The sequence below is a fragment of the Drosophila virilis genome, chromosome 2, assembly GCF_030788295.1.
Source record: "Drosophila virilis strain 15010-1051.87 chromosome 2, Dvir_AGI_RSII-ME, whole genome shotgun sequence".
Lineage (NCBI taxonomy): Eukaryota > Metazoa > Arthropoda > Insecta > Diptera > Drosophilidae > Drosophila > Drosophila virilis.
The window spans coordinates 15,315,607-15,332,603 of record NC_091544.1 but is presented as its reverse complement, the minus strand read 5'-3'; the positions used below and the strand labels follow the sequence as shown (position 1 = coordinate 15,332,603).

Below are 16,997 nucleotides of genomic sequence, written 5' to 3'. Positions count from 1 at the left end.
GGTGGAGCATTTCTTAACAGTGAGAATAAACCAATTTTATGCTACTTTTATATTTTCGATAAGTAATTTTAGGTAAAATATTATTGCATACTTTTGTGCGGCCAGCCAATCAGAGCGAGTGGTTTTGTAGTGTCGTTAAATACATAGCATACCAAGCAGTATTTGAGTACAGATGCTATAGCAAGCAGTGTGTGGAGTACTCGTCAAGTGAGGAGCGATCAATGCAGTTTCATTATGCGGTACAGCCCGAGGGTATGCTACAGCCCAAGTGAGCATGTTCTAATGCGCACAGGAAATAAATATGGATGCCGGCATCTTTGACGAAAACTTAATTTTAAAGTATTGCATACTTTTACGTGCCCGTTGCAATTTGTAATTATATCGTTATAATTGTATTATACATGAAAGATTCAAATAAATGATTGCAATTAATAAAAATTAGATGAATTTTCCTTTTATGGAATGCAGAATCTTTTTATTCACTTCAAAATATTAGTTGTAGCCAGGATTATGTAGTATAAGTTAGCACAAGTACGCAGTATTTACAAAAGCAATTCGCTCCCAGATCCCCATATAATGCAATCGCATTTAGCGTCCAAATCGCATATGGCCGTAGTCATCAAACTGGTCATCGCCGCCCCGTTTCCCAAATCTCATGTGACCGTAGTCATCGAATCGCTTTGGGCGCTCGGCCTCTTCGTTGGTCACCAGCAGCTCCAACTCGATGGGATACTTCGAGCGAGTAACGGGAAAGTACTTGGACCCAAGGCCTATGGATCTTTGATTCCGTCTGTTGCTGCTGCTGAAGCGTGTCAGGGCTGGGCCTTCTCTATTGCTATTGAGTGCACCATTATCCTCTAGCTTGGGTTCCATGTCGCGCATCTGCAGTTCCTCCTTAACGGAGTCCATGCCCTCCGCTTGCGATGGTGCCGGAACAGTAAGAAGCAAGTATGCCGTAAGCACAGCCAGAGTTAGAGCGCTTGAATACCATTTGGGGCTCCAGTTGGGCAACATCTTTACAGTTGTTCAACTGTCGAACGAATACCAAAACTCGGCCAGGTGCCTTAGCTTTTATAGTGTGCACTCCTTGGCATCCTTTGACTTATTTACACAGAATTCAATATTCTTTCACGTTTTAATATTCCGCGGCTATTCTCAAGGCCTCAAGCGAAGCAGGAAAAATAATTTGACAGCTGATTGACGTGATTGAATCGACTGAACAAAACCCACACAGACTCAGAAATAATTAAATTTAAACAAGTTGGGTGGCTCAAGATGAGAGTGAAGCAAAATATTGTTGTTGCTGTTGTTGAGCTTCCAGAGAAGCTGAGATCGTACTCAGATATAGGCACATGACGAATAAGTTGTAGATGCAGTCCAGGAATTGGTATTCACGTAGTTAAGATATTCATTCTAAACACAAGCTTAAAATAGTACTGAGCCAATTATATTTCATGTATATATTACAAATATTTAACGTTCTCTTCTTAACAAGGCTGCAAGCCAAATTTGAAACGCAACTGGAAATTGGACCTTGAGCTGAGACAGTTGCTTAAATAACAGATATAACTAAATGATTTGGCTTTTCGAAACTTCTTGCCTGACCTTAAAATCAGCATAAATGAAAATTTTAATAGAATTTATGTGACTTGATTTGTCAAAGGAAACTGAAATAAAATTAATAAGAGTTATCTAAACTTATTAATAAACTCCCATAGGTGCCACAAGCACACACAATTCCCAAACAGATCAATTACAAACTTGTTGAAGGCGTCCGATTTAATAACGAAGACACGACTTTTCGCCCTTTTTGGTGAGTTCATTGATGACAGGTTTAATTAAATGTGTGCCGTCTGAGGCACCACAGCGACGGCCATGCTGCATTGGTGGGCAGTCCATGTTGGCCCAAGTTGAGCAAGTTGGTCGCCGGAGACTTGCGTGTCAAGTGCCGACTCCCTCCTATTGACCGCGTTGAGCCGTTTGGCTGTGTCTATGTGGTTGTGTAAAAAGAATTCCATTTGCTGACCGGATTGTCCGCATTCCAAAGATTCAATCGAATAGTAGACACACACATGTATGCACACACACACACACACACACGCACACACACACACACACTTATACTCAGTGGTACATAAAAGACCAAATTAACAGCTATAGAGAAAAGTATCTACGAGTTTATCAATAAACAAACCGCAATCCAAAGCCGCAGTCGCAGCCCAATGCAACGGTCTGAAGACTTGGACACGACACACACACACACACACACTCAGCTCCTTACACACTCTCAATTTGTCAATACACCACAACCAGTCCCGGAGAGCCCAAGTCGCAACCACTGTGCGAAAACACACACACACACACAAGCACACACAAACTGTGAGCACAACAAAAGCCTATGCCAAGAGACAAACAAGCATTAGAAACAAGTCAAAATCCACAACACTATTTTGTGGGCCGTAGCCGGCACATTTCAGTCCATGGGCACTGCCCGCGGAGAGCTGGAGAGCTGTTTGCCGTCTTGGACAGCACTATCAGTGGTGCTCTGTGCTGCTCTGGGGTGCCGTGTGTGGTGACGGCAACGGCGACTTCTTGCTGCTTGCAGGTGTTTCGAGGTCTCGATTGCTGCTCACGCAATTCAACAGAGCGGTTCTTCGGATCGGGCTGAAACGCTTTAAGAGCCGTATCATAGCTTTGTCACATGAATATATGCATAATAATGGGTTCTTTGTATGAGAAATCTGTTTATGTAATATCTTAACATGCTTAAAAGAATGGGCTAAAATTATTGGATTTGAATACTAATAAAAGATTATATACATGGTTTGGCTATTATCGGAAACAAGAGCTGAGTAGCTCTTCTAAAGTTCTTGCTCTTGTACGTGAGATAGGTGGAAATTATTTATCCGCTTGATAATACTTAATAACAAAACGAGTTAACTTTGAATAATTAGCTAGTTAAGATACTTTTTTTTAGTGCGAGAAACTGGAGCAACAATTTCCACTTTGCGGCGATTAAGTCGAATGTCACTCTAATGTTTAAAATGCATTTGGAGCTAAAAGTTAATGGCAAATATTTGCAATGCAGATAAGAAAATAATTGCAATTCCAAGCTCGGTTCTGTATGAAACGCAATTTAAGGTTGGCCAAGCCATTCATTTGGGTCAACGTGATTTCGCCCAATGCCTTGTAGCCCTCAGGGTGGGTCAGCCGTAATCGGCTAGACCAGCTAGTTATTGTAGGTACTTAAAAGAGACAACTTGCGGCGTGGCGTGTGTTCAGCAATTTGCCTGCTTGACCAGCTGCCCAAGTCGGCGTTGGTATTCGAGTAAAACTGGAAATGGAAAACATTTTCTTGCCACATTTTCTTGTTGCATAAATGTGGAATATCCATAAAGCCAGCGCTGGCTGTGCCGCTGACACACACAGCGAGTGCCGCCAGCACAAGATGGTACAAGAGGGATATGCCTCTCCACGTCACAGACGAACACATCGGGCCATGCCAGGCCAGGCTAGTGCGCGTTTTTAATTGAAAATCTCTTACGCAATGCTGATGCAGCCGTCCCCGTATCCCAGCTCCCAGGCCGAGCATAACTCCTGGGCCACCGCAAACTGGAACTGCCAATTTTGATTTATACGTTAAGCAGCTGGCAAAATATACGTTTCGCGCCTGCCGGCAATTAGGTAATACGCACATAAAGGTAAATGGCTATAGGTGCAGGTAATAGGTATAAGTCCAGCCTGCAATTATTGTGGCCAAAAAATATCAAAAATGAAACGAGGACACTGATGCAACTCGCTTTTGACTTTTGTGTAGTTATAAACTGCTTAAAAATTAACCTGTTCACCCGAGACGATGCATCTGTATCTGTATTTGTATCTTTTAATATACAGCTCACACATGTTGCCCCCATACGAAGTGGAAGTTAAGGTTGAGCTTGAATTGCGATGATCTTTGCTTGCGGCATTATAAGTAAGTAGCGTCGAGTCAAAAACTGGAAGTGAAATCGGAATTGGAATCGGTCGCGACCACCGTCGCCGTCGTCGCCATCGTCATTGTCATCGTCATCTCTCGCCAGCCAGCTTTAAGCTTTACCGAGATTCTCGACAGTCTCTCGACGATTTCATCACTCAAAATTCGAATATGCACACAAAATATGTTCGTTGCAACTTTCGCTTGTTTATTTATTTATTTATTTTTTTTTTAGCATAGTAGTTTGTTAACAAATATCTGAACTATTTGTGTTTGAAAATGCCACAGAGCAACATACGCGGCCCTCGCACGCCTCTGACATTCGCATGCAAATCAGCAGCCAGCGACAGTCGAAGCATGCAAGGAATTCGCATGCAAATTCATTTATGAAGCCCACGACAGCCCATATGCAGAGCTAGAGTCTAGGCATGGATCTACATAAGCTCTAGGTAATATTCTGTTGGGTGTCCCAAGCAAAGGCATACACTGTGATAAAATTGCAGCGCAAGAATAAATATGATCAATTTTTTAAATGCTCATATTATATATAAAATATATACGAACTGACAAAAATTACAATTAATTAATTTAACTGTTATAGGATTTGACTTTTATGGGATAATAAATATTTATAATTTTGATAAAATGATGAAGTGCAAAATATTCAAAACTCAAATGAACACTTCAGCTAAAATATGCAACAGTTTTAATTGGCAAATTAATTTTATGTTTTTTTTTTTTTATCAAATTTATTTAATTTCAAATTCTTCAAGGAAAAGTTGATGACTTAATCCGCATTTTATTTATAATATGGCATCTACACTCTCTCGAAATATTAAAATATATTAAAAAATTGCAAATATTGAAATTTAATCGCCTTTAAGTTTAAATAATGTACGAGAGCTTTCAAGATTTATAAATAGTTTATTTTTTCGAGCGTGTATCGGCTGTCACATGTCTCCACTCGCACCACATGGTTCTCCCTTCAACACCACCCGCTATGCCAATCAGTTACATGCTGACTGACGTACAGGGTATACGTATGTATGTAAATGCCGTGTATTTATTCATGTTGTGCCCGCGCATGCTAATTGACTTAAAGGTGTGCTTAGGCCTACACACGAAACCCGCCGAACAAACGGCCGTCAGATTTTATAAAAATAGATCTTGGCTTTTAGAAGAGACCACTTGCCTGAGATATTTCCAACAGATTCACAGGCTACAGCATTTCGTTAACATTTTATTATATTTATTGTACATATTTTTGCAACTATGCTTACACACACATATGCATATCTAATACATCTGCGCCTTAAGATGCTAATATGGACAGAATGAAAGATATGTTTTGTAGGTATGTTTTTTATGTCCACGCGTAAGTGCTTTTTCTTTTAGCTGTTCCTTAACACTCCATTCATTCGAAAAGATATTTTACATTTGTGCTCGAAAATAAAAACAAGGGAACAACTTGTTTGTCGCACTTGTTTTCCACGTTGTCAAGTGTTGTAGTGTATTATATTATTCTACATTATTTATTATAATCGATAATATGTTGTCTTTGCTTTTATCTGGTTATGGGCAAAGGAGTTTTCATGTTTAAAAATATTTACTTAAAGTATAAACCTAATAAGGCACACATATTCATTGTAGATAATTGATTTGATTTCGATATCGATATCGATTTTGGTTACCCAATTTGATTAAAGTCTGTCGCTGGAGCCCAGCTTGGTCGCTTGATTCGTTTCCATTTCTAAATTGACCAGCATCGCTATAATGTTGTAATATTCTATATATATATATATATGTATATATAGTTCTCCTAGTCCAATTCGGGTGTACTCATTCAGATGATAGCATTCGTAATGCGGAATAGCTTGGCTTAAGCTCAAAACGCTTGCCAGCTTATCTGCGCGGCTTGCCGAAACTACTTGCAGGACCCAGAGGGCCATATATCGCATGCGGATGCTGGGGATGAGCATGTGAATGTGCTGGAACTGGTCCTCCGTTCGACATGGCAGCCTGTTTGCGCTGCAGCGTGGCCGGACCCGGCGCCATTTGCCTGCGCTCGCCATCGTTGAGGTCCAGGCCAGCCACCATTTGGGCTATTTCGCGCTCCTTCTTCATGTCCGGGGGATTGAACTGTAGGCTGGCCAATGAGCCGTGACTGCGACTGCGATGCTCCTGGCGTATTGAGTAGCTAAAGGCGCGCTCGTTGAGGTGACCCTTGCGCCGATAGATGCCCGTGCCGCCCGGTGATGGTGACTCGGCGCCCGAGTTGCCAGAGTCGTCTAGGCCGTTGCCCATGGACGCGGCCATCTTGCGGCTGGACATGCTTAGTGGACGCGGCTCGCCGATCATTGACTGTGCCATTGGTGGTGGCGGCACACCGCCCATTGCCTGCTGATAAGCGTAGATGGGTGGCACAATGGGCATGCCCACGGGCACGCCAACACCGCCATTCTTCTTGTCCTTCTTCTTCTTTTTGCTGGTCGAGCGCGATGGCTGCAGCGTCGCGTACTGCTGCGGCGGCATCATCATTGGTATCTGCAGCGGGGGCATGCCACCCAAATGCTGTGCATGGTGCATTTGCATCATGTGATGCTGATGCTGATGCGGATGCGGATGTGCGTGTGGATGTGAATGATGCGGCGGCGGACCGGGCGGAAAGCCACGATGACTAATTGTGTGATATTGGCGTGCGGAATGTGCACCGGACACAGGGCCATAGATGACGCTGGCTGGTCCGGGACCCGGCCCTGGTCCGGCGTGCAACTGTGAGCGATGCAGCGCCGCCGCCGGATGCATGGGCTTTGGTCTGATTAGTGTGCCCGACAAGCTCTGGCTGCCGCTTGACTTTGATGACTTCTTGTCGCGCTTCGTCTTGCGCTCCTCCTTAACAGGCGGCGGTGGCACGTCTATGGGTGCGCTTATCTGACGCGCTCGCAATGGCCTGCCCAGCGTGGAGCTGTTGCCGGCGAACAGCTCATAGGGACTCTCTACGGCGCCTATGCTGTCCAGCTGATCCTGTGAGCCGCTCCACACCTTGTGATTCTCATCGCCATTGTACACTGAGGCCTCTCCATCATCCACAGTGACGTTCAGGTCGGCACTGCTGCCATAAACTGTAAATACATCAAGAATTGGATCAAACTTAGAAACTTGGAACTAATTCTCTCTCGGGTAAAATAATTTATACGAGCAAAGAAGCGAAATACCCGCCAATGCTGTATAAGGCATTTACTTTAGTTAATTATATATGCAATACAGGTATATATAAAAGAGAAAAAACAGCTATATGTTAAGAACAAGTTGAAACGTATAAGATATCATTCGATCCACTGAATACAGGTATTGGGTTTCGGTCGATAGCTGGTTGACCTTCGCGGCCAATGGATGCTGTCCACTAAACTATTAATGTCCGAAGGGAGAGCTTGTGGCGGGGGCATTGCAGGGGCGCAATACCTTGGCCGCACTTGTCTCACATTACCTACCGGCCATCGTTTTGACGGTTGCTAAAGCGCTGATTCACGCGCCAAGGGCCAAGTGCCAAGTGGCAAGTGGCGAACGGCCCAGTCAATGGTATTTACATTAACCAAAAGCTGGAAATTAGCCGAGCGCGTCTAATCCAAAAGTGTTTACAAAAAAGGAGCAGAAGAAATATATGGGCCAAGACCGTCAAGAGTTGACGGCAGTCGCATTCAAATGAATCGATTGTGAGGCAATTGAATGCGTTTCGATTTGACTTTGACAACTCTTAACAGTTCCCATCGCACGTACGCGTGTGTGTGTGACTTGGTCAGTTAGGCAATGCGAATGTATTCAACAGATACAGATACAAATATACTAGCTACACACACATGAGCATATGCGAAGCCGTTACTATCAACGCCGCTTGCGCCGTCGCCGTCGCCTTTGTCGGGGCCGATGAAGGTTGGCGCGGTTCTGCAGCGCATTTGGGCCATGGCAGCAATGGCAACGGTTTTGTAATAAATAACGGTAATTTAATAACTTTAGCGCGGCGGCTACACCTGCGGCTAACGTTGCGCCCCGCCACCCAGAGTTCCTGCCAGAAAAAACCAGCCCAGACCCAGCCCCAGTCGCAGTCGCCGCCCAGTCCGGCAGACGACAACAAAGCGACGAGTCAGCGTCGTGTATACCCTTACTCGCGCGTAACGCATGCCATCTCACATAGATTCTCCATAGAATCTTCAGAGTATCTCCATAGATTCTCCATATCCAAATCTTCCAGCATATGAAACATTTTCCAGAAAAATTTTTAACTCTTCAGTTCTTTAAATGGTGGAAAAATGTGGTCAAATTCTAAACTAAAATTTTATGCTGAGATTTAAATAATTTCTACAAATATTTGTTCTATTAGTTCTAAATGCCTTTAACTAAAGTAATTCAATTCGGACCTTTGAATTTAATTGCGATTTTCGGAAACATACAAGTAGTGATCGAGTTGGCTGTATCGGATAACTTTATTATTTATCTGTTCAGACCTTTCGGAAATAAAATATTTGTATGAAAACCACATATATATTTCAATCCTAAATATATTGTAGTTATATATCGTACATCTGCTAGGGTATATAAACTTCGATGTGCCTACGACAGCTGTTCTTTCGTGTTTTTCTTCTATTTTTTTTGGTTTGTGTGTCTCTTTTTATATCTTTGCTTCTTAGCCATGCCATAATTTGGTTTGGTTCCAATGCTTTTTTTGCCATTCTGCTGCGGCTCTGCAGCTCTTTTGCTGCTTTGTGGCTTTGTCGCTGCTTCTAGCATGAGAAATGTGCGCTCGCTTTGGGGTCTATTGACCTCCGAGACGCGGCTAACGTACCCCGACTGACTGCCGTTGAAAATGAGAGCGAACGGGCACATCTTGCCCTCTGTTGCCCCCGCAAGTAGCACCCAAATATATATATATATATACATATATTGTATGTAAACTGAATGTTTGAGCGGCACAAGCTGCAAAACTTTTGGTGGGAAACGCTTCGTTTCGGCTGTTTCTTAATTAGCGAGCTTTTCACATGGCCAAATGTCAAAGGCATTACATTACATTACATATATAAATGAAGGGCCAAAGAGCTGTCCGACCCATTTCGCCAGTTCTCACATAACTTCTAGGGCTGGCTCTGTTGCGTTTTATATATATACTTATATATTTATAGATCCATATCTTTGCAACTTTCATTTTTAGTTTCAAGCTCAGACCGATATTCGAAAGTGAGTTTAAGTGGTTTTGGCCTAACGCTGAAATTGTGTATAAGACTCTGCGGGCAGCCACTGCTAAGATATATAATTTAACCCGATCTTTGCACTTGCAGCTGCACGAAATATTGTTTAGATATTAAAAATAAGAATTTAAATTAAGTTTAAACTGCCCATTTTCCATTTAAAACCGACCGTTCCTATGGAAGCTAATTGAAATCTATGCCAACTGGGAACAAGTTTGTATAGACAAATAGATCGACAGATGTATTGACTTTACGGGTTCGGATATATCGAATATAGTGTGGAAATGTGCCAGGGTATAACCACTTAAAATTCGTTTGGCAAAATATATTGATGTTTATCGAATTACAAATATTTGCCCTTAAGAAATACCTAGTTAGTTATATTTGCCAATATAACACAAAGATTATAGCCATGACGTATCTGTATCCCAAGCCGGTGAAACTCATAGCACGATTTCACTTTGATTTAGTCTTTAAACAATCGATTTGTTGCTTTTACCACGCTCGGAGCATAATCTGCGTAAATGTTTTGCGGAAGTCAATCAAATTCCTGAACATTGTATTGGCCGAGCAGCCAGTTAGTTGGCTTTGGTAAAAATGCAAAATATAGTTGGTAATTACACTTCCAGTTGCAATTTACGCTAATTTCGCTTTGAGCGTGGAAGTTGATTTATAATTTTTAATTGTTTCGCATTTCGCTAGCTGCTATAATTACGTGAAATTGTTTAAGCCAGCTGCAAACGGAGGCCCTCTGCAAGTGCTGCTTCGCTTGATCCTCTCCCCTGCCCGCTCTATTTCTAACACTTTATATGTACTTATGTCATAAGCAATGTGCACCGCACCACACTCCATTCACGAAAAGTAAAATTAATACTCTCACTTAATGTGGCGAGTGGCCTCAGCGCATGCGTGCGTGAAAATTGTATTTCCACGTTAAGCTGGCCAACGTTTTGGGCTGGAGTTGGGGCAGGTTAGTCGGTGAGTCACTCAGGCGGACTCAAATCGATTGCAATCTATGCAACTGCTTTGAAATGAGAACTCAAGTTAAATATTTAATGTTTCTTAAGTTGGCCCAAACAAACTGTTGGCATTTAAGCGTGTTTGCCATTCAGCTGCCTTTGCCACAGCGAAATTCCGAGCGGAAAGGGGAGTGCCAGAAGCCCAAATAGCGCCTTTTTGTTTTTCTTTGCTTTGTTTTTGTTTTTGTTTTTGCCTCCACTGATGCAAAAATGGAGCCGCAATGCGGCTTGGAATTTGGTTGTTGTTGTTGTTGTTGTTTTTGTTTGCCATTTCGTTTTCCGCTGGCAGCCAGCCGCGGCTGGTTGCCCCAATGCCCCAAACCACCATCGACTCCAGCGTGCTGCAGCTGCGCAGCTAGAGTCAGCTCTGAACTGGGACGACGCCAACGTAGAATGCCAGACGAGTGACTAATGGAAGCACCTACAGGCCCATAGATTGTGAGTTATTCATATGCTCAGGCACCAATTGAAATGTATTGGGGTCTGGAGTTAAGTGTGTGTCGCCAGGCACATCCGACAAGACAAGACAATAAAGATTGAAAAGATTTTTGGCCTTTTTCCATGGTGAAATCTGTCGACTGACGTGACTGCAATTATTTTTCGCAGGAAAGCCCATTTGAACTTAAACAAAAATGGCTTCAGGAAAAGCTGATTAAATCTGCCTCCGGTTTATCAACAAAAATTGCATATACTTGAAGATCTATGTAAAAATTCGCCTGGCCTAGTCAAGTCAAAATATATTTGATTCAAATAAACAAATATGAAAAATATTCTTTAAAACCTGGTTTTATCTCTCTGATCTCTGTAACAAAATGTCGTGTCATAGATGTGCATGTATCTGATTGATTGAATCATATAAATCGGGGGCTACTAAGACTCTTCAAAATTCTATTATATCATACGTTTTTTTTTAAATATTTATAAATTTGAACTGCACATTTTAATAAAACAAAAGATTATATTCATTATATTATGACAATAATAGCTTGATTACGGAAAATTGCTTTCGTTTCAAATAGAGACAAAGAGGAAAAGAGGAAAGCAATATACAGAGAGAGGTGGCATGCAAAGTAGGTCAAAAGTTGGAATTCGCTTGAGTTTGATGGAAGCATTTTTTGTTGTGCCACTTCAATCACTGAAAATAATCAAAATCAAATTTCTGTAATCGAGCTTTGCTTAAATGCAATTCGACATGGCAACAACAAAGATAGACCGCAGAAAAAAAAAAAAATAATAAAAAATGTTGCAAGTCAACAAGAAATTTTTGCCGAGTGACTGCAACATGCAACCGGCCCAAGTCATTCAACTGCAACTGGATTTCGGTTAATGTGCCTGCCACTCGCTTGATCTGCCTATCCTCTCTGACTCTCTGTCTAACAAACTGTCTATCTGCATATTTCACGCTCAGTCTTTGGCCAGCTTCTTTGCATAATAATAATGCAACTGCAACAGCGATGCAACAACAACCACAACAACAACAACTAGAGATCGTTGCTCGTAATAGCAGCAAAAAAACAGAAATGAAAAAAAAAATACAAAATTGCTGCACTGCCGCTCCTAGAGATGCCGCACGCTGCCAGCGGAAGCTGGAACCTGTTGGCACTTCTTTTGCTGCTGCGCCCACCACTGTTCGATATTTCAGTCATGGTCAAGTGGCCATCCTGTTGCTTTTGTTGCACATTTGCATGCCAATGATTGGCTTGTTTTTTCCTATATATAAATACTTTTCTTTTATATATTTAATATGGATTGCAACAGCTATTGCTTCCGAAATGATTTCCAACTGATTTCCTAATAGAATTTCCATTAGTTGATTACATCATGTCCAGCCAAACGAGATTCGTGTGCGCTTTTTTCCCCCAGGCCGGGCTATGTAGGTCAAATTTTGGTTAACTGTGCCGTTGTCTCATTCCAAAACTGGAATCTGGTCTTCAACAATGTGCAACTTGTTTCGGTTTGGTTTATGTTTTTCGTTGTTTTGCCATTTAAATGGTACCACAAAATCTGTCGACAAAGCCACCTGCGAATTGCTTGGATCAACAGGCTAGAGGCGCGGCCAACGGCAACGGATACACTCAAGTGTGGAGACTGTGGCCATGTTGTTTATCAATGGACCTGAACGTACGCTAACTGACTTGGCCAACAATTGGCAGTTGAGGTCGTGGCATAAACTTGAGACACAAAACAAAAACCAAGTTGTTTCTTTAGCACACTTTCGCGCCATTAAGCCGCAATTGAAATTAGTTTATTCAATTAAGAATTAAATGCTACAGTGGGAGAGAGAAAGAGCTAGAGAGAAGCAATTATCTAGCTGTCGTACGCGAGATTCCTTCACTGATATCACACGGCGACACAACCTCAATTCGCATAGAGAGCAATGAGCGGCAGCAAAACCTTAATCTCGAAACTGTCTACAAGCAAATTAACAATGTTAATTAATAGAAAATCTACGACTTGGACAGAAACACACAAACACACAGATGCAAACACATACACAGGTGTAGCGTATAAGATTTTATCATACATAAATAAAGTTTCACTTGCTCACACGCTCAAATTTAAGAATTCCCCCCCGCTTTCCAGCTCTTGCACATTTAGTCACGGGTCTGGCTCTACTTCCAGTCGATTTCACACTTCCCAGCAAGCTGCCATATGTGTGTGTATATACACATATGTATATACTTCCCACCACCGACTCCGACTGCGTCTGACACAAGAAAGCGGCGAGCAGGGCAATAACCAAACCAATTCAAGACCAAGACCAAGTCCAAAGCCCAGCAAATGGAAAACAGTCATAACAAAAATAAACCCTAACCCAAAATTTTCTCACGCGTTCATCTCAATTTATGTGCCCAGTGAGTACATATATTTATATATATATATATACACGATCATGTGTATAAGACTTATGTGCGCCCCCCAACTGGCACTGGGCCCACGGCCTGAAGTTGGCAGCGTTGGCGGCGCCGACGTCCGCTAATCTGCACGCGACCACAGTTCCTGCCCAGCTACAACAATCAAGTTTGGATGTGTGTGTGGATGTGAGTCCACCAACTGCACTTGAGAATGACAACAACAACTGCTGTGAGAGAGGCTGTGAGAATGCCGCTAAATAATAAAATGATGTGCCTGCCATGGTCAGGTATGATGGTAAGCATAAGCCTTATTAATTAGCTTAGAGCAAGTCACTCGCTTTGCATAGTTAGTTTGAATGATAAGGCAAAAGATACTTGAAAAGGCAAAAAATAAAATTAATTAAATAAAATGAATAGAAGGCATTTACTCATGACAATTACAGCAAATTAGCTTAGAAAGTGCTTCCATTCGGATGGGCTTATTGGTCGCATTTCTACTTAATAAACATGCAGACATTTCAGATTATCCACCTGGGCCCAGGGAGGAGCTGCAGGTCGAAAGCGAAATGCGGCTAATTTGCATGGCATGAGAGTAGAGATCGCGGACATTGGTTTGCTCGAAACACATTTAACTTGACTGCTGCTGCTGACTGCTGCCTGCTGCTGCTTTCCTCAGCTCTAGCAATTTACATGCTAATTATCATAACTTTGCTATAACCGAGACAACTTCAACTTCAAAGGCAGTCGTTGACCAGGCCAACAGCAGCAGCAACAACCAATGCCATAAAGCGGCGATTTTTGTGCCTCTGTCGCTGTCGACGAAATTTAAATAAGTGGAAAGTGTTTAAAACTCTGCGAGACAGCGCACAGTCGTATACCCGTTAGTGTTTCTCTGTTACCAGACACCGTCAGCAACATCACCATCGGCTAAAGGTTCGTGTTTGGCACTTGCCGGGCCCTCCATCAGTCATCAGTGCCAACGACAGGCGTCCGAGAAACGTGCATAAAAAAAAAAACACTGTCAATAACTGAAAATAAAATAAAATACCTGTACTGCACCCAAATACTTTCGACGCTGTGACAACATTTTCTATTTTTCAACAATGTCTGAGGCGTGCTGAAATGTTTTTTCTTTGTACAGATTGTTAGGCAGCAACTGTGTGTGCAAGTGTGTGTGTGTGTGTGTGTGTATTTCAAGGTGAGGCTCATCTTTTGTAGCTAATTTAATGATAAACGATAAACCTTCAACTTTGTTGCTATTTATATAAAATCTTAGCTCATTTTATTGATATTGCACTTCTAAGTAATTAACTAAACAGTCCAAAAATTAGAATATTTGTGGTTCAGCGTCGAAAATGTTCAATTGCTATTATTTCCGATTTTTGAATATGTTATTGATTCATTTTTTCTTTTTTTTTTTTAAATAACTTATATCAATAAGGGAATATATAGTATAAAAATCTCTTTATTTGAAGAACCAAGGCACGACCGAGAACCTGAGAAAATTTGTACACCACCAGCTCAACCGAAGAAAAACTATATTATATATCTATTGCGCACTTACAGAATATTTCCATATTATAAGAACTAAGATCTAGAGCCAGGCAAATCAAAAATCATCTTTAAGAATTTAAGTTAGTCACTATCATAAAGACAGGAGACTGCAGTCAGCTGAGTATTTAAATATTCAGACATACCTACAAAGAGATCTCCTGAAATATTTAAGGGAACCACTAAAAGGGTATACAAAGCCGTCTCATGTTAGCTACCTGATTGCTGAGATCATAGCTGAGATGGGAGACAAAGCAGTTTGCGTTTTATCTCAGACAGTTCTAACGTTTCGTGCCGGTCACATGCAGCTAATTAGATGACATGCCAGCTATACTTAAGCAACTGTACCTGGGCGAGTAGCTGTATCTGATGGTGGCTAAAGATGGGGCAAAAGTTCTCAAGGCGTTAGCTGCAAAGAGCAGTGTGCAGTGGGCATGGCAAAACGAAAGACTTAGGCAACAAACTCGATTGCTTGAAATACTCACAATTCTTGACTGATGTGTAGCCCTCGGCGGCGCTGCCAGTGCTGCCTCCATTCATGCCCAGACCAGAGCCATTCAGCACATGTCCATTGGATGTGCGTCCCAGGCTGTTTAACGTTGTGGTGCTGCCGGCGCGAGATCTCCATCCGCCCTGCCCGGCCAGATGATGGTGACCGTTACCATGACCGTTGGTCAAGCCAACGCTGGTGAGGTCGCCATTGGACTTGCTGCCGGCCCCGCTCTTAAGCGTGCCATAGACGCTGCTGCCGCCCCCAACTGTGCTGCCTGTCTCCAGCTGGCGTGCATATGAGTTGTCAGCATAGGCATGGAAACAGCATCTGACTAGAGCGTTGGCCGCCGCCTCGCGTTTGCAAATAAAGACGTGGCACTCGAGCACCTTGATGCCAGTGGTGCGACGCAGTATGGCTGCAAAGATGGGCGGGTGCTGGGCGCGTGGCATGCGCGCAAATGGCGAATCCAGCGGCAGAAACTTTGGCTCCGGATGAGCATTGCCGCGCTCCGGTATAAGCACTTGACGCACGGCGGCGCAATAGTGCAGCGACTCGATGGGAAAGAAGCGTGTGATCTGCTTCAGATTCTCGTCCACATTCTCCAACAGTATGCCATTCGACCAGACGCTCAGCCAGCTATCGATGCCCTTGGCGCCCACAGCGCCCTCTGAGGGATAGAGGCTGCGCAGTGGCTCCTGTATGCCCTGCAGGCCATCTTTACTCTGGCGCGGCACGGCACTGCCCAGATAGAGTACCCGGCAGCGGCAAATGGGCGTGGAGTCGCCCATTGTGACAGCAACAGCAACAGGAACAGCAACAGCAACAGCAACAGGAACGGCAACAACAATAACAAAACAAAACGTCTTACGTTATGCGCGTTCTTTACGTAGCGTAGGCAACGTAGGCGCGCACCGAGACCGAACAATGTGGATTTTCTGGTTTTGCTTTATATGTTAGCCACGTACAAACACACACAGGTATGCGCCAGCGTGTGCGTGTCTGTATTTGTGTGTATATGTGTGTGTTTTGTGCTGTATTCAAGTGTGGTTCTTAAGCCTTTGCGAGAGAATTTGTACGCTTAGGTAAGCGGATATTTTTTACACTGCCAGTCGCGTTCACTAACAAAACACGCATACACATGCAACATCACACACACACACTCTTCCAACCATCAGCGAAAAAAACACGCGCACACTCCACAAAAGTTGACGGGGCTTCGTTTCTTTTTGTTGTTGTTTTTTCTTTCTTCGTTTTTTTTTTTTTTTTTTTTTTTAGAATTTTCGTTGTTTTGAGCTTCACTTATTTAAATGAATTTCGAATTTCGTTTCACACAGAATCTTTTTGTTTCCGCCTCGAGATGATTCTCGACTGGCATTCACAGACACTTCTCACACGAACACGGGACGTTCAATCAGGTTGAAAAAACAAATATGGCGTCATGGGATTCTGAGCTTTGCGGTTCCGTTTCGCACACTCCGTTGCGACTATATGTGTATACTGTATAGATACTTAATAATGCAATTGAATTTTAATTAACAGTCGTTTCATCTGCTGGCCTGACTCTTCAAGCTTTGCCTCTGCTCGATATTTGTGTGTGCTCAAGTTATTCGCTCCGCTCGAGACTTGCGATCGCGACGGCGTCTCACTGTGGAATGAATTCAAACAACGTGAGCGGCGGTCTACGTGGTCTTTTTCTGCTAGACTTCGATGCGCTCTTCTCAAGTTGCTCAGCTGCGCTCCCTCAGGTACCTGTTGCTGCTCACCAGCTGGAAGGTGACATGCAGGTAGGCAGGGCACGAGCAGTGTGGATTGTGTTGTCTCTCTCGCTCTCTCGGCTGAATGTCTGAGCAACTATTATTGCTGAGA

At 42.9% G+C, this 16,997-nt stretch overlaps 2 protein-coding genes across 2 annotated transcripts; both read right to left on the bottom strand.

Moving 5' to 3' along the window:
- Positions 1-438: 438 nt before the first annotated feature.
- On the bottom strand, positions 439-1,053 carry Dsk (Drosulfakinin). The gene has a single exon (XM_002053707.4). It carries the CDS (start codon positions 1,012-1,014, stop codon positions 589-591), a length of 426 nt encoding a protein of 141 aa, XP_002053743.1. The 5' UTR covers positions 1,015-1,053; the 3' UTR covers positions 439-588.
- A 4,087-nt stretch (positions 1,054-5,140) lies between these two features.
- On the bottom strand, positions 5,141-16,794 carry LOC6630615 (uncharacterized). Its single transcript, XM_002053708.3, has 2 exons — positions 15,124-16,794; positions 5,141-7,095 (listed from the first exon to the last, which is right to left on the bottom strand). Exons 1-2 carry the CDS (start codon positions 15,917-15,919, stop codon positions 5,876-5,878), a joined length of 2,016 nt encoding a protein of 671 aa, XP_002053744.1. The 5' UTR covers positions 15,920-16,794; the 3' UTR covers positions 5,141-5,875.
- Positions 16,795-16,997: the final 203 nt, after the last annotated feature.